The sequence below is a fragment of the Anarrhichthys ocellatus genome, unplaced genomic scaffold, assembly GCF_004355925.1.
Source record: "Anarrhichthys ocellatus isolate YVR2014 unplaced genomic scaffold, GSC_Weel_1.0 scaffold15, whole genome shotgun sequence".
Classification (NCBI taxonomy): Eukaryota; Metazoa; Chordata; class Actinopteri; order Perciformes; family Anarhichadidae; genus Anarrhichthys; species Anarrhichthys ocellatus.
The window spans coordinates 4,342,326-4,367,417 of record NW_022280045.1 but is presented as its reverse complement, the minus strand read 5'-3'; the positions used below and the strand labels follow the sequence as shown (position 1 = coordinate 4,367,417).

The window sequence follows — 25,092 nt, the reverse complement described above, 5'->3', positions numbered from 1 at the left end:
CCCCTCCGAGCTAAACCCTGGTTTTCCTTTTTTTTTTTTTTTTTTTTTCCCCCCCCCCCCCCCCCCCCAGTTTTCTATCTTCTTTAGAGTAGAAGCAGGATATACATTCAATGCTGAGCCGTGCAAGTTAATTTCAAATACAAAATGCAATGTATGAAAGGTAAATGTGAAGAAGTGGGCAGAATATTTCAATAAAATCAGACGTCTCCTGTGCCTTTAACCCTCCAGGGACAGATGTCTTCGTTCTCACATGCCTCTGCCTTCTCTCACTCTGTCATGTAAAACAATGCTCACTATCACTAGGCTGCTGCATTAGATGGAGCTTTGCTGTATCAGAACAGGCTATTGATAGAGAGAACAAGCATTAGAATAAAATAAACGCATAAGCTCTTAAAGGGGAACTGCGTCCATTTTCTAAATTCATACATGTTATTCTAAGACAGTCCAAAAATATTACGAAACATGAACAACTCTCCCGAATCCAAAAACGTAGGTCCTTAAACTGAAATTTGTGATGTTGTGAAGTGTGGAACTGCTCCATAGAGAATTAATTGGGAGAGATGACGCTGAGAGCACCCAGGGGGGATGTTCTGAGTATATGGGTACATTTTCTGTTTCATAACTGAGAAAACTACCACAGAATAAAGCTAATTTGGTAATATAACATTGCATTGTGGGATATTTAATGCCGGCATTGTGTCCAGTGGTTGCATACTGGAATATTTCAACGGATATAGTATGCTAATCGTGTTATATAGGTCTCATACTAAGGTTTCTGACAGTTAGTATGTTAGTATGGAATTTGGGACACAACCACAGTCTATGAAGCAGCTCCAGACTCTATACTTGACACATCACAAGTTTGAGACTAACTTCTCTGTCATGAGAGTAGCTCATGTTCACAAATATTGATTGAACTTTCTTCAGTATTGGAAATAACATATTGGAATTCTTAATTTAGGTGGTTTTCCCCTTTAAAAGTTAAGCTATTTCCTTACTTTTTAGAAAACCGCTCTGAACTTAACTTTGTTGAAGGGTAATAAGTTCTTTAAAATATGATGCACGCTGGTGAACTGTATTTTACCTGTTTAATTAACGTCTTCATCATCCCAAAAGACCTGTTTCTGCTGTTACATGTAGAGTAAGTTGAGTGGAAGAGAGTTGATTTTATGATACACTGTTTGTCCTCCTGAATAAATATCATTTGCAGGTGTAAAGTGAAATCTGACATTTCAGATCATCCGAACATTTCGTATCCACTAACAACAAGAGAACTGAATCAAGAGGAATGAGGGGAATGTGAGAGTGTGGGAGTGATGCAACTTCGGCTCAACTTCTAACTAAGGTTGGCAACTGCAGGTGCCAGGTAAAACAAACAAGATAGTGACAGACTGACAAGAAGAAAAGAAAGACAGACCAAAGCAGAGAAGGGGGGATATAATACTAAACTCGGACCTGAAGACTGAGCTTGTAGTTGTGCAAACAGGTGAGGGGGCTGAGGGTGGAAGAGATGAAAAAAAAACAAGATGCCAGCCTTTGCTTTCATATTACCCTGGAACCCAAAGACAAATCAGTCATTCCTGTAAGGCTTTGAATAAAATCCCCCAAATCATGAAATATTTGCTAGTTCTCCTCTCACCCTGCCAACTCATTCCTCTCTCTCTTTCATTTCAAAAGCATTCTTCGGTTATAGGATGATGGGGCAGGTTTGAGAGCATCACAAGCTGAATTCCTGCATGTATTTGAGTCCATGCTGGTCACACGAAAATCAGTACTGCCAGCAGAAACCAATCACCTTCTGAAAGAGCTTGGAAAAGAGACAGGGCTGAAAGACCGTGTGTATGTGTGTGTGTGTGCAGCTTAACTAGGAAGCTACTGTGGCGGCACATTCCAGTTTTATGTGGAAACAGAAAATCTGATTATGAAATGTAAAAATGTGAAATTTGGTCAGCAGGGATGGAATATGAATACTGCAACTGTCGCAGTCGTTGCATAAGCGTGTCTGTGCCCACGTCTGTGCATGTGCATTATGTGGGATACTGCTGTCAAACTAGTGAACTGGGATTGTAAGTCACAACCTTTGTGTGTAACAGTATCACCTCATTGAGGCCAGTCGTGGTAAAACTGCATATGTGGACGGGGAAAAAGGAGATGGGAAGGAAAGACTGAAGGAAAACGTGACAAAGTCTACAGGTCTGCTGAAGGAAGTCCTCCCTACTTTTAAATCAACATTCTCTCCATTCTCTCACATGCTGTACAGGCTCATAATGCTTTTGTGTAAAAGCAAACATCAGCCGAGAGACAGAGTACGCAAGAACTGTATCTATTTTTGTCAGTATGTGTCCCTGGCTTCAGAGGCAGTAGCTGCAATTCTCTGCACATCGCCGACTGCCTGACCAGGAAAACGCGAGTGTAATTCCTGAGGATGGGTGTGACGGTGTTTGTGTGAGAGAGAGAGAGAGAGAGAGAGAGAGAGAGAGAGAGAGAGAGAGAGAGAGAGAGAGACTTCCAGGAAAAGGGACAGGCAGCAAACAAAAGTATCTGTAGATTACAGCACTGCTCAGCCATCCATATCTGCTGATTCTGGAACAGATATGATGTATTGTTTGTGTGGATTAATAGTGGACGTCATGGCCAACCAGTTTCCAGACAGTTCTTAATTACATACACTTCGACTGGAATATTGAGTAAGTTTGGGACTGGACACTAATAGTAGTTTTAGAGTCTGGACTGCAAGCAACAAACCTGCATTGCCATCCAACACATGGAAAAGGGAACTGATTCAAAAGTGAATTTAAAATCAAAGGCGTAACAAGTGAGCCAAGTGCTTTTTTGTCCTTTCCTATGGTCAAAGACGAAGCCAATAAAAACCCTTCAACCAAAGCTGACGGACAGATCTTTTGCCTTGTTGCCTTCTAGATCCATATTCCTCTGTATGACGACGAAAATATGAAGTTTAGTTCTCAACAGATCACTGACCACCACCAGCTCACAAACACACACACTTCATTCAGTTATCCTATTCAGACACCATATAAGCTCATTAACATATGCTAACTATTAACATATGTGTAGACACACGCAATCTATGACCACATGCACCTCTGCCAAAGCCACACAAACCTAACACGTCTCAAAATTCCTGAGTTCACTTAATAATAACATGTACCATCAAAATCTGCCAGATCTTGGGGTAAAATGACAGAATGGTAATGTAAAGTTTGGTTATAATCACAAAATGCAGGTTGGACATCATTTAAAGGAGTGTTGAAAGAAACTGTTTAAAATGTATGACTATTTGTTTAAGCAGAAATGTTCCTGGACGAAGGCTATAAAGATTTGTCTTGAACCAAGGAATGCAGTAAAACTGCTTCTTCATCTCAAAAACAAAAACAGTGGCCATATGGTTGTGTTTTCAGTGACAAAAAACAGTTCTGACTGTTTCGTTTTTCGTGGGCCAATGACCTAAATTTAAATTGGATTTCATGAAATCTGTATGAAATCTGGGAATCTGCTTGTACTTTTTGAAAATAAACGATGACATTTCCCACAAGCTCCGAGTAATTCTTTGACCTTTTTACAGACAAAGGCAAAAGTCTCACACTCTTGCACTGCAAGCTAGTGCAAGTTGATTCTCTTGCTAACGGTTAGTGACACTTTATTGGCGATGAACTCATGCAACCCTCACGAGTCAATCACAGCAACACACTGTGGCGTTGGGCTGTCACGCCCTGCTCCTGTCAGGTACTGACTCAGGCAGATAGTGTTTGTGTTATGTATGTAGGCTACGTGTGAATAAACTTTGGCTTCTGTCGGGCAAATGACAGATATGTTGTTTAAATTGTTTGACAGTTTGAGTGACATCAGCAGTTTTCTCAGAGCATGTTCCAACAGCTACCTAGCTGCTAAAGACTGTGTTGTGTGAGATGTGAGGGTAAACAGATAGTGAAGACTGCTGCCGCTGTGTTGCTAGGAAGCAAAAGCCTTTCAGACTTCCAGCTGGGCTACAGAAGTCCTTCTAAGGCAGCAGCACAAAAAGATTGATCCATCCGTCCATTCATCCATCCATCCATCCGTCCGTCCATCCATTCAACTGTCCTTCTATCTATCCATCAGTCCATCCATCCATCCATTCATCTATCCGTCTATCCATCCATCTATCCATCCGTCCGTCAATCCATCCATTCATCTATCTGTCTATCCATCCCTTCATCCATCCGTTTGTCTGTCCATCCCTTTATCCATCCGTTTGTCTGTCCATCTATCCATCCCTTTATCCATCCATCCATTTGTTTGTCAATCCGTCCATCCATCCATCAATCCATCCACCCATTCATCAATCCATCCATCCGTCTATCCATCCATCCATCCGTCCGTCCATCCATTCATCTATCCGTCTATCCATCCATCGATCCATGTCTGTCAATCCGTCCATCCATCAAAAACTGGACGAAAAAAAAAAGTGTTTTCAGATTCACTGTGATACATACAGTACATGTACTTGTTATAAAGGGTACGGTTAAGAAGTCACAGTGAGTAAAATGTTTGCTTTGTGGAAATTTAGTTATTTCAACATACACAAAAAAAGTTAAAGAATGTATATGACAGACGCTTACGGTAGTTGTGTAAAAAGAAATATAACTTCTGAGAAGTGCTTTCATATTTATACAGTATTGGTATGGTAAAGGTTGTTCAAGAATTCAACTGAAATTGAATTGAATCTAACTGGGAGTTTCAGAATAAAAGGTAATTAATTTCAGGAACTCCGTGCCGATGTACAGCTCTAACTGAAAACTTTAACAAATGCACATCGTATCACATTGAAAAGTGGGGATTTCCATAATTTTGTGCCAGTAATAGCAATGGGTCCACGACAACAATCACTGTCTGCATGGAACTGACACCCATTGGGAGAGTAAATATGACCCAATGTGGAAAAACAGTCGCCGTTCACTGTATTTTTATGAGCTTAGCATCTAATTATGACGGTAATGTTATGCTGAAGTTAAGAGTCTGGGTTCACGAAGTCTGGTTGCCAAGCTAACAGAGAGCCCTGGGCGGTGAGACTTGTTGCTGTATCGTTGCCACAGCAGCAGCAAAGAGCAGCAGAGCTCCTGTGAAGGCCAGCTCCACCATCTTCTTCAAGTGGAAAGAATCTGTCCCCTCCCTGTGACGGGCTGCCAGCTCAGCCCGAGCTCTTTCTTCATCCCTGGACTCCACTAACTCTCTAAAGCTCAAACACTTTGTGACTGCTGCAGGCATTGCTAAAAACATAAAAGAGACACATTCTGTGAAGGCATGCAGAAGTCACAAAGCCAACTTTTTGGTTTCTCATACTTTTCAGGAGGGAACATAAAACATGTATTTTGTTTGTGGTCTTCTAAAGAGCATGCACAAACCGTACTCACTAACTCATTCTGAGTCGCTGCAGTAGCTGATGGATCCGAGGATCGACTGGATTCGTAGAGGGGATGTGCTGAGTGTGTGTTAAACGCGAGCAAGGCGTCTCTGATGTGGAACCTGGCCGGGCCACTGGCCAAACCAGACAGCAAAGCCGCAATCGATCTCATCAATCACACATACAACTGGCCTCGCTCTGGTGGATTTTTATGCTCGAGTCTTTTCCGACTCTCCGTCCACCACAGCTTTCACCATTTCTCATGATGCTCTCTGCGCGTATGTGCGTGTGTAAGTCCGACAGAAAAATTGAGACGAAAAATAAAGCGTGAGAATGAGTGTCCAGGTTCTGCGTGTTGCCACCGACTTTTCATTTACCGGAGTGCAAATTGACAAACTGACAAATGATCTGGCCTCAGTACTCGCATGGAAACAGATAGACCATTGTGAAAAAAATCCCCACCCAAAAACAGCTGGACGGATGGCCGGGAATCAAAAATCCACTCTGAAACATTTATTGTCCACATTAGCAATATTTACAGGCAGCGCGAAAGAGAGCGAGAAAGAGGATAGTCAGAGGAGATACACAGGGGAGGAACATAACTTGGGCCTACTCACTTAATGGACCGTTTTATAGGAGGTCAAGAGATTAGGCTTGTCCTGTGTGCTTTTTCTTGTGCTAATACCAGCTTTTATATATTGGATTCTACATGGTGATGTGTTGATCCAAAAGTGCAACTGTGTAGGATTCCTCTTTCTTCTTCCACTTTGAAAAACCTGCCTACCACATGCTGTGGATGTCTGTGAATCAAATGTTATAGTGCTTATAACACACACACATTTGCAGCTCTGAGTGCTTTAAGCATTCAGATTTAAGACACCCATGCCATGGGTAGATGAGGGGTTTGTGATACATCAGCAGCAGTTTCCCAATCCTCTTAGTGCCACAGTGCTCTGGGTCTAACTACTCTCCACTAGGTAAAAATATACCCGTCTTAACCTCACTAATCCCGGAAATGGAGGTTATTCAAAGCTGGGAAAAAAACTCAGATTAGGGATTCATTGAAATACCTGCAATAGCTTTAAAGTAAAAAAGTAAAAAGTAAATTCAATGAATCTAGTGTGTGTATTACTTTAAGCGAAAACAACAATCCAAACTAGCTCCAAGGATGAAAGAACAAACATCCAGAGACACATAATAGTACTTTTAACACTGACACAAAATTCAAAACTTAACCTCAAATAGATCTATTTGTATGAGTCTTCGCAACTTCAAAGGACTAACTTCTCAAAAATGTCCTCGATGTGAACGTCTGCAACTCAAAGTGATTTTCGCAAGGATAAAAGTACAGCAACACACAACAGACAACCAAAATGAACAACCGTTGAGACATCAGTGTGATTAGTCCATGGGAAACATCTCAATGACAATGTTCCTTCCTGTTAAGCTTTTTCTTGCAGCCAAGGTCAGGTTTTTTTTTAGACTCAGTGGCGGGTTGCCCGACTTTGAAATAGTCTTGCAGTTTAATAACAACAGATCAGATGTTCAAAGTAATACATTTATTTAAAGATGTAATCAGTAACACTTTACCGGCTCTTTCTACCAACTCGCCATTACGTATCAGCAAGGGCTTGAAGGTTTTGCTGATTAATGCCAAGCTTTCAAGCGTTCGAAATAGGCAGAGCCAGGCCGGCTTTGTATATTTGCTGGTATTGCTCCATACTCCCAGTCCCCCTTCATCTACCTACTGTGTGCACTGCACTTCTCAAGAATCAGAGGGAATAGATGTGCAGCATTGCAACAAGGAGGGGTCTTTTCTGGTCCACTAAGCCAAAAACCGCTACCCTCATTAATCCACACTGGATCCACACAGTGATTGCTAATTAGTAATTGTCATCCACTTGTCAATATTGTTTAAGCTTAACATAACCAACACATTATGTTCACAATCACTGAGCTAAGTCAGTGCCAAGCTATGGAGTCTGCACAGACAAATGTAAACTGTATGGATGCTTGGATGCTATGGATGTAACAATGCTTTATATCCGTAAACTGCTCACTCTTGATTGAACTGCAATTAACTTTACAGCCTAAAAAGCACCAAGGGCGTCCAATAAAGTTTGCATTTTGGAGAGGGAACCAGATGGGCTTGCCAAAATCAATCTGAGTAGGAACTTCTTTTGTGAACTGACTCGTCCTCCTGTCTCCAAACATCTGTTGAGGGCTCTGTGGCGAGGATAAAGAGAGCCGGGGACAAGTGATGACCTTGTTTGCTCGAAAAAAAGTAGACCACAAGACAGGTGACATCATTGTGCTGATATTTGCCATGCGGCTTGTATTAAGGCATTTTTAACAGGATTGTGATTTCCACCCACTTCAATAATGTTAAAATAACAATTATCGAACTGAATATCTGACTAAAGGCCAGGAGGGAAAGAGAGACAGAGATAGAGAGAGATAATGACATTTCGATTTTCACAACTGGTCAGTTAAAAAGTACTTTAAAGAAGAAGCAGTTAAACGTGACGCAGGCTTTTTTGAGACAGAATGGTATTAGCCCATCACAGGTGTTGGCGGAGGATCTAATACCTGAACAAAACCACTTTGATCGATGTGACTCATGTTGGACAGGGTTAGTAGTAGTCACAGGTGAGTTCCAATAGTTAAAATGTTTAAATTCAGAAATGAACTAGATTTTAAAAGGTGCTCAATACAAAATACCGAGCATATCTGTTGCCTCCACACCGCTCTTAATGTGGCAATGGCTGAGCCGGTGGCTTGCAGCTAACAGGGCTAACAGCACTAACAGTGGTAATCTGAGGGGAAACCAGAGGGTTGGTCAGCGGGCACGTTCACGTGCACTAACATGCACTACGAGGCATGCGAGGTGGCCGAAATGGGGAGTGACTTCATCCTCTCCACATTACTCTAATATATCTTTACATTATAAATAGTTTTTTGATGCTATATTGATGCTCTGAATATCTATGAAGAGAAACTTTAAGCAAACTTCTTGCAAAGAAAGTGTGTGCATGTAGATGTGCACACACACACGGCCAAATATATCCCCGCGCTTGGTTTAACTGTTCTGGATGTACCTTGGAAAGCCTGCCACATTATGCAGTTAAACACTCTGTGATCCTTCGCTCTTATCTGGCACAAACACAAAGCTCAGCCAAGCTCTGGTGCCTGGTCTAGAATCAAGGTAGGCCTTTCAACCCACTAAATGTCAACGGGACACCCGCTCGACTCTGCATAGTTGCCATGACAACAGGGCACCTGACAGCCACCGCGCGCACAATGGGGTGTTGTGGTCGGACAGAAATGATCTTGAGCTGTCAGTGGCAGACAGGTGGACAGGCTGGCTGGGAGATACAGTATATACGTGAGATACGAGACACACGTAGACGGAGATGGAAAGTAAATGAATGGGTGTGAGAGTAAAGATGGAAGGGGATAAAGGAGGAAGTAACGGTAAAGAATTATCATGACGTAAGGTGGAAGATTAGCAAAACAGAAAAGTGGCAATGAAGTTTTCTGGTTGTATTAAACACTTTAGCAATCAAATAGGTACATTAAGGGGAAATACAGGGGAAAGAAAGAAGGATAAAGAGATGCCCGGTGTACTATCTGTGGACAATTTTTGGGGCAACAAAAGGGGCAGACAGGCAGAGGGGAACCGAATCCTGGTCCGTTTGTCTCCTCTAATGGCCTCTAGGGACTGTGTGAAATGGCCCTTTTCTTCCTGCTCCTTTTCAGCCCTAAACCCCATCTACATGACAAACAGTGTCACTTTGAAGCTGCTTGTGTCACCTCTGCCTATCTGTCACTCATTCCTGACCTTTTGCTCCCGCCTCACATCTTTCTTTTTCTTTTTTTTCTTTCCACAGTAAATCACTTCTTTTTTTTGTTTTGGCACCGATTCCCTTTCACCCTTTATCCTTTTCATTTATCTTTGATATCTTCCTCTGCGCTCAAAGTCTTTGGATTTAAGAAAAATGGCAATGTCATTTCAGCACTTCTGTCAGTAAGTTATATTGTTTGAGGCATACTAATTAGACAAAGGCCCCACCATTTAAGACTTCAGCGCTTTTGACTACATAATACTTTGGTTGACTAATCATTTTTGACCTGGTGTCAGTTTTAATACTGGAAACAATTGTTCTCATACAAATAAAGACTCTTGACGTTTTATTAATCTGACTGGCTCTTGTTGTCCTTGCTGACATATACAGTAATTGTAGCAAGCCCCCTTGGCATTAGGTGATGTATCAGATTATGTATGACATGGATGACTTCAGAAGCCTGTATTCTTTACATGAATATACATATGTGTACAAAAATACATGCTACATATTTAAATGTATTGATGAGATATGTCTTCATGCTGTGCAATGGCCATCCTACCTGGTTGAAGAGCTCCAACCTCTCCTTGACCTCAGCCAGTGTAGGGTTTGGGCTGCGAACTTTGACCTCCGGGTTTTGCCTCTGGGCGTGTAGACCATTTCCTACAACTCTGCCAGTATAGCTGTGAGGAAAAGAGAGGAGGGAGTCACATATTTATAGACAAAACTGGGTGTCAAATCGAGGCAGATATCCAGTTAGTTGTCGTAAGACTGACAAGAAGTGGTTTCTTGACAAAACACCAGCCGTGTTCTGATGTTTTTTTGCTTTAGTTCACTTGTTAACATGCAGTAGTGTATGTTTTTGGTATTGTGGGATTCTTTATTGTTGTAACAAAGTGTAATTATTCTATATCGAGGACCACAGTGGAAACTACAGGGCCATGCCAGGAGTGCAGACCTCCGCCAAGGTCAATTGTCTCCAAAATGTAGTGGGTTCTTCTTTGGCTCATGGAAATCGGGCCAGTCATTTTTCCTTAATCCTGCTGACAAACAGACAAACACACCAACAAACCGAACCAAAAACATAACCTCCTTGGCGGAGGTAATATGTCTTGGATTTGCCTGAGTTATGCTTGACAAATAAGATGAGATTTCTTGTCAAATAAACTAAACTAAAACCAAATGTTTCTGTTTGGTTTGCAGTTTCGTTTATCATGAAGTCAAATGTCTGCATTTAGAAACTTGCCAAATGTACCACGGCATTTCCACAACATAAACTCAAAACTATTAGGGACTCATTTGTCAAATGCGAAACAGAGAACATGTTGCACGGAAAACATTAAAAGCTCCATTATGCAATAATTTTCGAATCAAATGTGGTCAAAAGACCTTTGATGCAGCTTTTATATTCTTGTGTGATTGAAAACATTTCAAATAAAAATATGACTGAGCACGGCCCAGTAAAAATGAAATTGAGACACATGGTGATCTGGACCCCTTTAATCCGTGGCATGCTCCGTGGGCCTGCAGCTCGGCAGGGATTATAGCTGTTGATTTTGTCAGAGCTGTTGTTGAGCTGATGTCAGCGAGGCTAACACTTCCAGCAGCTGATCCGACGTAGAGGGGGAGACTTTTAATTTAGTACAATGGACACAAAAGTTATTTTTGGCTGAAATATAAAAGTATCATCACACATCAAAGCGCGTTCAGGCTCCAGAATGAATTGATTTTAGGTTTCATAGTTTTTCCGGTAAAATGGTTTCAACCATGGAATGGATTACATTGCTGTTTATTGTTTTGAATTGATATTTGAAGAAACGGTACAGTCAGATCCAGCTTTGTGTTTATGGAAATAACACACGCACACACACACGCACACACACACACACACACACACACACACACACACACACACACACACACACACACTCACATATTCACTCACAGACACAGAGCCATAGTCACTTATTTCAAGCTTTCAGAAATTCGGCACACTTTTGTATTATTTATTTATACTATTCTCTCTGTTAAAGACCATTGAAAAGTACCACCATTAATCAAAAGTTAATAATAAAATAACGGGACTTGTAGGTTAACTCGATATTAGTTATCATACTGAAACTTCTTTTAACTGTTTTTTACACTAATACTGCTATAGAAACACACACATTCTCTCATCCTCCTCCTAATCCAGTCTCATCCAAACATTGAGACTCCCTGAGGTTAAACACCAACAACCTGTGAAGGTGTAAGCCATTTGTATCAGATAATGATGATCTTATCTTTTTGCTTATACCACATGAAGCCCTAAAGCGCCATATGTATGTGAGGGTCAGATACACGGACTTTCAAAGCTTTGCCTTTTACACACAGAGTTTATTTCCCCCCCATCGTCATTATACTATTATCTATATTAATAACAGAATTATATGTTGATGCTAATCTTCCACAAGATGAATATTGATTGATTCTTCCACAGGCAGTACAAGGCTGATGAAGTGATTATGGACGGTGTAAGCGACTGTGTATATGTGGACGTCTTTACGGGCATGTGTGTGTATTAGTATGTGGTTGTGCATGCGCACACTTATGCATAAGCATTGTGAATATGAGCGGAGGTAATCATAAAAGTGCTGAACTTGACAATCTCTTGGCCTGTGATCTAAGCAATGTCTCAATGAGGTCTGTGCTCCCTCCACTTTGCTGAAATGGCACTTTACCGATCGGGCCCATAAAAATGCAAAAATGTCTCTCTTAACCCTCTGCTGGTGCACATAACTTTACATCCCCTTCTTGTTGATTTCCTCTTCCTCCTTCAAATTGCTTCTTTCTCTTTAGTGTATTTGCAAAGTGGATACCCCCCTTAACCCTTCCTCGAGCCTAACACACACACACACACACACACACACACAAACCGCTGTCTGCTTTGACGACAATTGAAGCTCTTAATTGCCAGAGGCTCTGAATCTTCTCTTGTCAAGATGGGAACAATCGATAGCTTTCGGACGTTCAACTTCCCCCTCACTGACAAAAATGATAAACTGACGAATCAAACAGCTCCCCGAGCAGTGGGTGGAAATGTGGGGGCCTGTGTGTGTTAGGCAGCATATGCGTGTCTGTCTCCAGGCTTGGCTCGGGATAACAGTGTTGGCGTGGAAATGAGCTCATCAGATGGGATGCTAATGAAAGAGAAGTGTCAGGGCGAGCTTGGCAGCGTGTTAGTAGGCCTGGAACGTTTCACTGCAGGCTATGTTTGATATCATGTAGGGGACGGGACGACTGACACAGCAGGACATCCCGCAGCAGATTATCTTGATAGACAGACAATCAATGCCGCTAATGTCTGGGACGTATCTGGAGCAGACATCTGATGCTATGATAAGATTCCAGCCAATGGCAATAACGTTCTGTTTCAAAATAGTTCTCACTATAGTCTCCAAATGTCCAAATTAATTAAAGTGTGACTGTGAACATAGAGCTAGAAGACGGTGTAAGAAGAAAAAAAAAAAGACTGCGGCAGCTGAATGATGTCTCTGTGAATAACAGCTTTCTGCGATCAACAGTCCGTACTCTCCTCTGGCGGTCTCAAATGTTCAACCTCAACAAACATTCAAACCGACTACCTACACATGCATGGCGTCTGACTCATGGCTCTCTGACTCCTTTCTATGGAATTGACTCATTCCCCTGTGAATGGCCAATTGATGCACTGTCCTAAAGGCAGCTTTTGTCTGTTCTCGTCTTTCTCTTCGCCTGGAGCGCAGACCGGCGGCCGACCTCCACTCCCCGACGCTGACCCCAAACTGAACTGTTGTAATCTTTGAAAGGCCTGCAGGAATGCTCGTGGGCTGTGAGGCAGAGAAGCAAAGAATGCAATATTCATCTTTCAAGGTATACAGGGAGATAACAAAAGAATAAAAAAATATGTATGTATTTTGAGTGCATTCATGTGCCTGGACTTTCCGGTGTATATGGTGTAAACAAAGCGAGGATATAACATTTCAAGAATGTTTATTACGTGTGATTATAGGTATAGAGAAGGTTGGTCGTAGCCAGAGTGAGGGGGCGTCTAGTAGATTGGCCTTGGGTTAAGAAGATTCTGGTTGTCTTTCATCGGTGCTCTGTTCTAACTGGAAGGTTTAACGAGCCCACTCACCAGGGATTCAATTAGCTAGATGTTTTCTTCTCTCTGTTTTCTCTCAGGTAAGGTCTCATCTTGCCAACTCATTACAGCTCTCTCCATGCTCTTATGGCTTGTTGACATTTCCCTTTGAAACAAACGTAGCACAACAAACAACAAACACTCGACTAAATCTTTCTCATCCAGCTGAACCTTTTCAGTGTAAATTCGTTTTTATTTTAGTTTAACATACAGCACCATGATCGCTGAAGACAATAATCATAAACAAACAGCAGGTAGGCCTGTTGGTTTGTGTAATATCTAATTGCTTAATTGCATTCATACCACAAGCTGTCAGCAGAGATCTTTGCCAGGATCCCCATGGTTAATGAGATTATGCACCCGTATCTGGCAGGGAAGAGAACTGGTTGTACATCATCTCTGAGATGATTAAAGGCAGTTCTGTTGATATTTTTGATGCGCTTTCAAAATTTGCATCTGGATTAAAAAGCTCACCAAGGTTACATGGCGTGCTCGGGGCTTGACATTTTGTGCCAGGAATTTGAAATGCACTGTTTATCTGGATCTTTGCTTCTGTAATTAGAATCAATACTCATCTCGTACCAGCTCAAAAAAAGCAGCACATTTCATGAAATCCTCAAGTTTGTTAGATTCCTTATCGACCGCCCGGTGCGGTGTATCGATAGGATAATATCATTGAGTAATATAGACATATACTGAGCAATTATTGAGAATCATCTCTGAAGCAATTCAAATAAATCTTGCAGACACTTATATTATTTCACATTGGCAGAATGTACAGTAAAGACTGAACTGTACAGGTCGTAGGGGATCTGTCCTCAAGGTGGCATTACAATTAAAAAGCATGATTTTTAATACAAAAAAAGGACTTCTGTGCCATGTAACTGAACTACTACTGACTGACAATACAAGCCTTATTCTTAACAACGTCATCTTCAATTCATTCAGTGCAGTACTGAATGAATTATATTTGTTTGACTAATTGGACTAAAGTGTGTTCTGCATATCCTAAACATAAGACCTGAGACATCTTTGGAGGTCACACATCCACATGTAAATTGATTTAGATAAACGATTCCTCTGGAACAAACACCAGGCTGAATCACAGCAAACTGAGGAGAGCACACGTGTCAATGAGTCATGATGAAGAGGAGATGAGATTGCTTTCATCTGAGTGAGTGTGTGTATTTTTGTGGCGGCGGGTGGTGCCATTCCAGCTGCGGAGGGCATTGGATTAGAGCTGGTGGGGCTGCTTGTCAGGGTAAACAGCAAATTGTTGGTTCATCATGATTAATAAAGCCTCTCCCCAACCTCCCGCCTGTTGTGGATATACAAGATTGAACATGTGTTGAGTCCTGGGATTATTAATACATATTGGGGCATGCCAGCTGTAGCTTTTTTATCTTCAAGGCTTTGGTTCTCTTTGTGACATCTTTCGTGACATTTCTTTTTTGCTGCTACTCACAAAGATGATTTCACATTCAAGCAGTGTCACCATTACACTTTTGATGTCTGATCTAGCAAAGTGGCAATTAACACAACACCATCATTACACTTGCAACTAAAAGAGTTCAGATTCTCGCTTTGCAGCTCTTTCACTTCAAAACACTTCAGCAATAAAGTAGCAATAAAATGTACCTGCTGAAACATACTAATATCTTTATTTAAGCTAATACCCATGTCACATATCCACAGTGGCAGATTCCATATCTTTATGTCTGTTGCTGATTGGATTTCATAAGTCTACGTGAGATGAAAACACTCTCACCGTAACGCTTCGCTCATCAAATTGTAAAATATAGCATTACAACATTCTTTTCCTGGAACGAGAGGACCCGAAGTCACGAGTGACTCCGGTAGTGAGAGCAAGGGAGAGGCTGAGTAGATGTCTGCAGCCAGCGAACTTTACGAGCGGGGCTTGGACATGTCGAAATACTCTCAACAGGAGGTTTTGTTCTGAAAGGCCAGTCTGTTCTCACACATTGTGTGACATTAGCAGTCACTGTACCAACACTGCGCTTGTGAACGTGCAATTAGTCAAAAGCCACTTCGCGAACGTTTAATCAACTTGACATATGTGCACATGTGCAAACACGTTTGAATGTTTCGCAAGCCGGTGCGCCCCTTAATGCAATGTGAAAACACACACACACACACACACGGCGCACTCAGACACAGGCCTACCGCAAGGGCTTGTGGTAGGCCTGTGTTTATCGTAGGTTCCCAACGATAAACACAGTGAAAATAAATATTTCAAACATCGAGCTATATACAAAATTAAGCACCAGCAAGATCTTTGGCCGTTCTTATATAGACGATGTCCAAACTGCAGTATGAGATGAAGCGTGCTGTGCTTTAAAGACAACTTTATTGGAGAGGAAATACTCAAGTCATAAAATGTGCAAGGAGAAACGGCAACAGATCGCGAGAGGGCATCTGCAGGGCAGGCAAAGCTCTAAACAGTGTGCTTTTCTTTCTATGCTCTATTTCTCTCCTTTCCCTCCCCTCCACCTATTATTTTGTGTCTCTCAAACTCCAACCGAGAGGCCATGTCTTCGGTTCAAGTCATCTCTCTTCTTCCCCTTGATTCCTGTGCCCACTACCGCACTCTCTCTTTGTTCTCGTTGCCGTCTTTTGTAACCCAGCTGGTAACCACATGAACACGCTGAGCACCACCAGTAGCTGCAGTCACATGGAAGTCTCAGCAGTACCTGAGCCATGCAGACTTGGCTTCATTTTTACTCATGCTCTGTTCACAACAGCTCTGTGTTTTTCCCTCTCTGTGTCTGCCTCCTCCTATCTTTTGACCTCACCTCTTGTTCGTGCCAGCTGACAGCGTGGGGATTTGGAAAAGAAACAGTTCTATGGCCGGTATTGTCCCGCTGAGACAGCAACCTACCGGATGATGAGAAACACTGCGACACAATTATTTGTCAAAACTTTTGTGAAGCTCCCAGTTCCTCTTATTCTGTGGACGTGGCCGGTAGCCCAGTGGGCCCTCTGTCATGCTTCTTTGAAGCCTGGCAAGCTTCTGCATTGGATGATGAGTCAGACATGTAGGCAGAGTCAGGGAGGGTCGGAAATATAAAGCAGCACAGGCACAGCCACGATGTTGGCAACTCCAAAACAAGATCAAAACCTTAAGTCAGCTGCTGAAACCCAGCAAATCTCATCTCTCTTGCTTTGGTTGGAAGCTGTTTTGATGATTTCATACTGACTAGCTGCTCCCTGGGTTTGGGAAGTGTCTGCATGACTAATCATGAGATGACATGAAACTCTTTAAACTTGTTTTGCCAACATAATTATTCATCTTTGGTTCATCTGCCCTTGTCCTCCTCTAGAAGTGAATGCTGATGTCAATGATTGCCTCGAACTTACAGTATGTTACATAGAGCAGTGGTTCCCAACAATTTTGACCTTTGACCCCTTATAACTCATTTTGTGTAGCCGTTGTTGTTCTACTCTCACGTCCTATCATCTTGCGACTTATTTGTGGGTCCTGGCCCCCTAGGTTGGGAACCAACCACCTAGAGTAATTGCAATAAGTGCAGAAGACATGTCTCTTAACTCTTAATGATGGGGCTTCACGTTCAAACACAAACAAGTACACAGGCTCCATCTAACTCCGGTTACGCTAACTGCGGGGTTATGTCATTTCAGCTGAGATGAAGCATTTTTGTCCGGGACTTTTACATCAATGAATCTTCACAGTTTTTGTCTCGGACTTCACCTGAGGCGCGGCACCTGTGCCTAGCCGGCCGTATATCTGTCTTTGTGGCGCTGCAGAACCAGTGAAATATGGCTGTTTATGGCTGTGTGGTTGGGTTGGAATTACACACCACTGTGTTGGGCTCAACTGCTTTGCCGCTTCTTAAGAGGTCCCAGGGTGATTTTACCAAGACCAGGCTGGTTTATTGAGTGGCTGCACTGTAACAGCTATATGGTTGAAGGTATAACGGCTCACATTACTCACGGCTATTACGCAGGGAAAGCCTGTCCTCTACAGTCCAGTAAAATGTGTTACTGCACTTATGAATCGCTGCCTTCATGCAGTATGTTTGCTTTCTGGATCCTTTTTTTAATGCTATCAAATACACATATATGGTCAGGTCAAGTATCCAATCAATAACCCCCCCCCCCTGTTTTGAATTTGCCTATCAACTACCAATACATATCTCTTTCACTGAGCACTCCTGAGGGGAATATAGCTTTCATGCACAATCATGACATTCAGATTTCCTTTCATCCTCTTTCTTACAGTGACCAGAGCTCCGTGTGGTGAAGCAAAGCGGATTGTCTGAATGTTTGCTTGTCTCTGTGTTTTGATGTGTCTTGTCAGCTTGTTGGGGGGGGGATTATGGAGATGAAAGCTGACCCCAGTGCCCTCTGGGCCAGTAGACCATGGCGTGTGTGAGAGTTGTGGCACATTGCTAATAGCAGGCTGGAGCTCTCTTTAGAATTGGGATTTCCAACATGCTCAGTGCCAAATTAATATAAAAACAAAAATTGCTGCTGAATTTCCAGAGGGAGATTTGGTTTTGGGTGTGCACCGCTGACCGAGGTGACATTTGCATTTCCTGGATGCGTCAAGCCAAAAAGTTTAAATTCAGAAGTTGCTTGTGGTAGGCAACAGGCCCAGCTGAAGGCTACCTCAACAAGCACTCTGTCTTGCGGGCTACGGCTCAGCCCAAGTCTGGTCCTGCCTTGGTATGCTCTCTAGGTCACTGTGACCTGGGCCGACGCTGAGGAGAGAGCAGGAACAGAGACCGAGCAAGAGGGATGGCAGTGAGATTAAAGAGGGACAAACAGAGATGGGAAAAAAGTGATCTATGACTAGGCATAGTGATTAGCTTAGCGTGTGAATACACTTAAGAGTAATCACATACTGTGATTACCTCGTACCCAGGAGGCGTTTGATACTCATCATCGGGGCTATAATTCTACTCGTCTATTTGCTATTTCCGTCTTCGGGCTGGGCGATGTCTACAATATCTAGTTTGACTCATCATTAGCCCATTATAGGCCTACACACAGCCAAGCATGTTTCATTTCAATGCTACTCCAGGCTAATGAACAAGTATCGATTTATCTAACAATCATGGTAAAGAGCTGAATTAATTCAGTGTAAGTGACTCACTCTTGCCAACAAACTGCTCTTCCACCCGCTATCTTCCTTACATTCTCTCTCTCTCACACACAGACACTCACTCAAACACACACACTCTCGCTCTCTTCTTCTCATCAGTGCGGGGCGGTGTAAACAAATCCTGACATTAGCAAATCAAACGTTGCAGCACGGTGTAATCTATATACCCTCCTACTCTCTGTACAAAGCCACCGGATCCAACACTGAGTTCTGCCTCCAAACATTGACATAATGGTGAAGGGATAAGATACTTCCTCATGCAGGAAGACAATCACAAACTATAAATGACTGTAATTGGACTACATTTCAAGATAGTACAAGGACAATACCTTCAGACTTGGTTGCTGGTCTGATGGAAGCAAAATATGCTTCCACACTGCGCCCGTGTGGCCAATATTGTGTACTGAAAAGCCATCGACATTGCCTGAGTTTGAGAGCCATCAGGTGAATATACTTTGAACATCATAAGGTCATGTTAAGCTTGTATCTTAAGTGTAAGATATGGTTCTCGTGGCTTACAGGCAAATCTTTCTGATACTAGTCTCATACAAAACTTGACTGTTCAAACCGTGCAAATTAAGAAAGCTGACATCACTAAACCTCCCTGATAATCTCAGTCCGTCACAATATCATTCAGGGGGTTTTGGCAGTTTCGTGCATCACTTGTAGCATTGCAACTAGTCGCAGTTGAGGGTGCACTGACTTTTGACCAGTTAAACCCGTTTTTCAACAATTTGCTGAACATGGATGTAATTCACCTCAACTCAAATCAGTTCCCACCTGGTGAGCTGCTGGGGTACTGCCAAATGGTTAGAATAAAGAAAAAAATAATTCAATAATTTACAAAGCTAGTTATTTGTAAAACAAAATCAACTCCAGAATAGAAATAATTAAAAGAAAACATAGTATTCAAACATAGCATGATTACAATGACCATCACGTTTGAGTATCACCACACCAATCATGACACATCTTCAGGTAGAGACAAACCGTTTTTTGAACACTGTAAGCTAGCCACTGAAATTGTTCTTCACAAATTTAATGTAAAGCTAATTAAATACACTTTCTTCATAGGAAGTGAGGGGAAGCAGATACCCTCACTCCCTCTCCTCAACTGCAAATCAATGTGACTACTTGGTTACATGAAAGTGAAACAGATTACGAAATGAAGAGCTTCTTTCTCTGGTGCTAGAGACAGACAGAGACACATACAATATGGCTATAGCGTTTACAGCTTTATGTGCAAGCTTTAATAGGTGGCAGTTATATAGATTACAGCTGTAATTGGCCCGTGGTTTGCTTAGAGGACATTCCCAGGCCTGTCCCAACTGTGTCTGTCACTGGGTGTAACTGATCCCCACCTCTCTGTGTCGCCTGCTCCGATCTACCAGCAGACTTACTGCAGGCTGACTCAACAGACCACACAGACTTCTGGGAAAAGATTATGCGGCCCCATTAGATTGGCGGAACAAGAACAAGTCATGTCCGCCTTGACCCATACCCGCAAATCACATGCAGGCAAGCATCATTTCCTGACAAAGACTTTTCTCTTGTTCCCCACACGCTCACACGCCTCTATGTATTCCTCACAAACATGCACAAACAGCCTCCTCTGTGTTTGAATCCACAGATTTAACTACACAGGCGTATCTTTAAAATGTTTAAATAAAAATTTGGATGTCCCAAGTTAGAGGATGTGTTATTTTCTGCCACTCTGCAATAACCATGGCTGACAGTGAACCCATTGCTAGAGCCGAATATAATTAGAGGATGCAGCTGCCCTATGTATTAATTTAAATCTAGTGGTGGTTAATCCTTTTAGACCTAAGCCCAAAAGTGGCCGTCTTGGCCTACATATCTTTTTTTAGCATAACTGCAGCTTTCAGTGTATGCAAATTACCAAATCTACAGCACCTACACACAACTTTAGCTCAAAGAAGTCAAGTTGGCAAGATTCAAGAAAAAATTCACAGATTTCCATCCCACACCAGCACAAGAGAAAGAGTTTGCTCTACGCAAAAACTGTGCGGCATCAATTTCACTTATTTGCACTCATTTTTCAAACACATTTTGAAACCCCATAACGTCTTGTGTGAATTCAGCATAAACCTAGTTCAATGCAATTTGTTCCCCAGTAGATGGCGGCATTAGCCAATTTCTACAAAGTTTCACCAGACAACTCGCCGCTTTCAACTTTAGTGCCTGTTTGTTTTGGGGACAAAGGGGATAAGTGATAGGTACATAAGAGAAAGTGACAGAGAAGGGAAAACAGATGGGGACTGCCCCCCGACTGAGATGCGATTACAGAGACAGAGCACGGACACCACAGAAGGGAGGAGGGAAATGGGAGAGAGGAGGGGAGCGAGAGAGAAGTTACAAGACCTAGAGCATTGAAGCTACCCCCCCCCCCCCCCCCCCCCCCCCCCCCCCTTCCAGCCACATGGCCACATGCCCACATGCCGAGGAGGGCATGGATAACTGAGGTTAGAGGTCTGGGGGGAGCTGGAGGTGCAGTTGGTGTGTGGAAGGCAGACAAGGGCAGGCAGGGGCAGAGCCAGGAGAGTAAACTTTGCCCCGGAGCACAGACGGGTGGAGCGGACTGTGATCCTCTGGTGTGGTACGACCACCTGTTTGTCTGTCTGTCTGATCCGGGCCAGGATGGCGTGATCTAGTGCTTATAGGGGCTGACAGCTCCAATGTAAACGAAAACACCAGTCAAGTGGTTCACCATGGATAAAGCTAAATATACCGCACGTCATGACATTATGTGCTTCCATACAAATGTGTACGTTCTGGCTGGTTTGGGCAATTCACAGATTGACTTACAGCAGAGTGTACGAAGTGTATCATGAACAGGGACGAACGCGGAAAGAGGGAGGCGTGATGTCACATCTGGACTGCACTGTATATGCTGCCCGTGTAAGCAAAAGAGCACTCAAGAGCAAACAGTCCAGTTTCAACTGAAACATCGAGTACATTTGACTCGAGGCAACAAACATACGCAGGCATCCACATACTCAGACATACCCGCACAGAGAGTGGAGAGGGCTTGCGAGGGTGTTGAGTGAGCGGGGTCAGGGGTCAGACTCTCTGCTGCTGCAAAGGGCACACACACCCATCCTCTGCCAGGAACACATGCGCACACTCAGACAGTCATGCAGTGCATCTATTACACTTGTATTCAATCAGAATATCGGCATTCCCCCCCGAACACTCACACACAAGTAGAAAATAGTCTCCAGGCGCTCAGTGAGATGGACATTTGAGAGCATATTGTAGATGGAGAGATATGGAGGCAGCTTAACTACAGCTACTTGACACCAGAATAACATATATAGGATTATATAAGGCAAGATTGTGCAAACTTCTGTTAAGGTTAAGCAAAGGAGAGAGTGACATAGCGCAGGCAGAGAGAAGAAGGGCAAAGGTCAGCCATCCAAATGAAGTCAGGCAGATGGTTGCATTGACAAACACATTGCCAAAATGGCTTTCTTGGCAGAAGTCCCAGTCATTAGTATCATGTTTTTTCACGATCGGGCATATCTGTCAATCAGTCGCGGATTGGAAACTGGACACATCATCACAAGTCTGGGGTTTTGGGTTAAGAGGCTCGGACCATAACTGAGCAAATGTGTCCCTAGAGTGCAGAGTCACTGACAGTGTCACTTTTTATAGATTAGCCCCTACCTCCCTGGCATTTTATGCTCTTTACCCGTTCCAATAAATTACAAAGCATTTGTAATTTTGCCAGGCCTCTCATCTAAAAGGATTATATATGGAGCTGGTGATAGTTTGAGGAAAGTCACATTCTTGTAGAACTATATACTTATGTTGGTGTCGTTGTCATCAACTCCAAGAAACGCCATCAACCATTTTTAGCTTCCCTGCTGTCATTTTCCCGTATTCTTTTTTTTTATCTGTAATTTCTGGTTCAAATCTGAAATTACATTTGTTTGACTCAAAAACACTTTCCACATATGGAATACTGCTCTCCATTGCCTTCCACGTACAAAACCACAACAATAAATCGGACAGTAAAACATTTCATAAACAGGTTATTGTCTTCATGAACTGTCCAAATAGGGTTTGTGCATCTCTCTCTGTCACTCAAATACACACACACTGCAAAATGTAAGCCTTCACATCCCATCAATGACTGGATTCTTATCTTGTATTTATCCGGTACCTTTTATAATGTACACTCATGCTCTGTCAGTTCACCGACACTTCAGGAGATGAGATGCTTAGCTGCTCTGGCCTCAAACACACAGGGGTACTTTCCCTTCGTTCTCCAGCTCTTCCGTGCGGAGGCCGCATTCCCAGCACCACTCAGGGGGCTCCAGCGAGCGAGCCACGACACCAAACCCACCCGGAATTCTAGGAACGTTTTCCCCGTGGTTTCAGGTTACCACGCACACACACCCACACACACACTGAGCACAGCTCACAGGCACACACACACACACACACACACACACACACACACACACACACCCTCCACAGTAGTGTACTGTACTTTTGTTGTTTGTACAGAGTTGGTTTAGTTAGCTTTCCCCTCTCTCCTCCCGTACCTGTCATTCATTTTCATTTTAAACCCACATACTTGCCCGTTGGGTTGGACAACAACTTGGACTCAAACGCTTAAACTGGCAATTGGATTCAAACCAGACGTCTTGTTTGGAATCTCACTCCGATGGTAAATACCACACACTGAAAACCTAAAACTCTACAGGGAATCTTGCCGATGCTCGCCGCGGGCCCCAAAAATTCAGACTTTCAGGTATACATTGCATCACACAAAAACTCGGACAAAAAGCTGCACTCAATCAAGCTCTAACTGACATTAGCAAAGTCTGCTGTATCCCCCAGGAAAAAGGATAACACTGTCCCTAAAAATAGTCATTACAGAGAGAGGTTCAGCCTCTGTAAGTCAGACATGATCATACTGTGTGGGCATTGATGTGTGTTGGGTGTGTGAATGTGTTGGGGTGTAGAGTGTGGCACACAGACATACGTGATGGTCTATGAGGCCATAATCCCGTGTCACCGCGGCTATAGTACGATGGATCAAAGCCGAGGGTTTGAAAGTGGATTTTCTCTTCCTTTGAAGAGTGTTAAAATGCACACCGAACTGACTGAGTCAGTAAGGGTGTATTTGTGATATGGTAAAAGTCCGATTTATGAAGCCTTTCTCATACCGTGGGATGTTTAACCTGAGAACTAGATTTCTTCTTTGTGTTGACAATTCATAACTGCAGCAAGTGGCAAATGTGTGGTTTCCTTTGTCAGGCCCATTGAATCAAATTCCCCCCTTTTAGAAATTACAATCACAAGAGATTTGATGTATAATGCAACCTCATTTTGCATGTTTATAAAAACAAAGAAGCAGAAATTAAACTGAAAGTCTGAAATAGGAACCAGACTGTTGACACAGACAGCTCCAGCATTACGACACCGTGATAAGCAGCGCGGAGCGTGTGCCGAGCACTTTCGTTGCATAGCTGTGGTGTCTCTCAAGAGCAATTTTATGACACAAGATAAAAAAAACTGTCTCTAAAATCCAGGGTTCGTCCTGGAAGGCCTCATCGTCGACTGTTCTGTTTCACACGTAATATTTCTGGCGGTGTGCCGTTCATGTGCGGGGTTGCATGTAATCGGTGGTGCCGACATCATTTGGGGTTTTGTCCTTTGTTCGCTTGTGTGGTGCGTCAGAAATTCGTGTCAAACTGAAATACAAAAAGTGCTCGAGAGGCAAACACAACCCTCCCGAACGCACACGCAGACCACACCGATCGCTATTGGCTGCCACACAGACACGCAACAGTGAGGACTTCAAACGGGCTCATAGAGGCAATTAAGTCCCAAAGACAGAGGGCTCTCCTAAAGCCACTGCTTCCTGCTGCCACTGATCTACATCCCTCATCCATCAGTGTATCTCTCCTTCTACCCATTGTTTTCACATCCACACTTCCTTTCCCCCTCCCCAGCACGTCCATCCCTCTCTTTCTCGTCCTCTCCACTCCTGCTATGAGTTTGATGCCTTGCCAGTGGGCAAGCACAGAGGTTAGTGGGTGCACTTTGTCTACCTCGCCCAGTAGGAACTGCTCCAGTAAAACATGCCGGTCTATTGTGGCATTTTAATTATATTAGCTCAACCCACTCCACCGGCTGGACACACAACAGAAGGGGGAGGCAGTAAAACTGTGTCCCTTGTGTAAAAGTGACGAGGACGAGACTGGAAGGAGTTGGAAGGATATTTCCCAAACATACAATAAGGCACAAGGCACACCATAAAACTTAAACTTGAGGAGGCCGAAACACATAAACACTCTTCACTCAGAGGCACGTTGAGTCCCACATTGGCAAAGGAGTGTACAGTGAGGCCAAGAAAATGTGCACAGCAACAGATTTAGAAAAACCATAACTCCAAACTCTGGCAATCCAGAGCAATACTGCAATATGATCGCTGTTGTTTTCTTTTTCTCTCACTTGCGCACACACACACACACACACACACACACACACACACACACACACACAC

General features: G+C 43.0%; 1 protein-coding gene across 2 annotated transcripts in view; it reads right to left on the bottom strand.

The window, feature by feature from the left end:
- gpc5c (glypican 5c) overlaps positions 1-25,092 on the bottom strand; it is a 90,112-nt gene that overhangs the window by 21,075 nt on the left and 43,945 nt on the right. For both annotated transcript variants that reach the window (XM_031854579.1, XM_031854580.1), the window contains one exon: positions 9,806-9,926. In XM_031854579.1, coding sequence (XP_031710439.1) covers positions 9,806-9,926 — 121 coding nt within the window. The remainder of the gene's footprint in view (positions 1-9,805; positions 9,927-25,092) is intronic.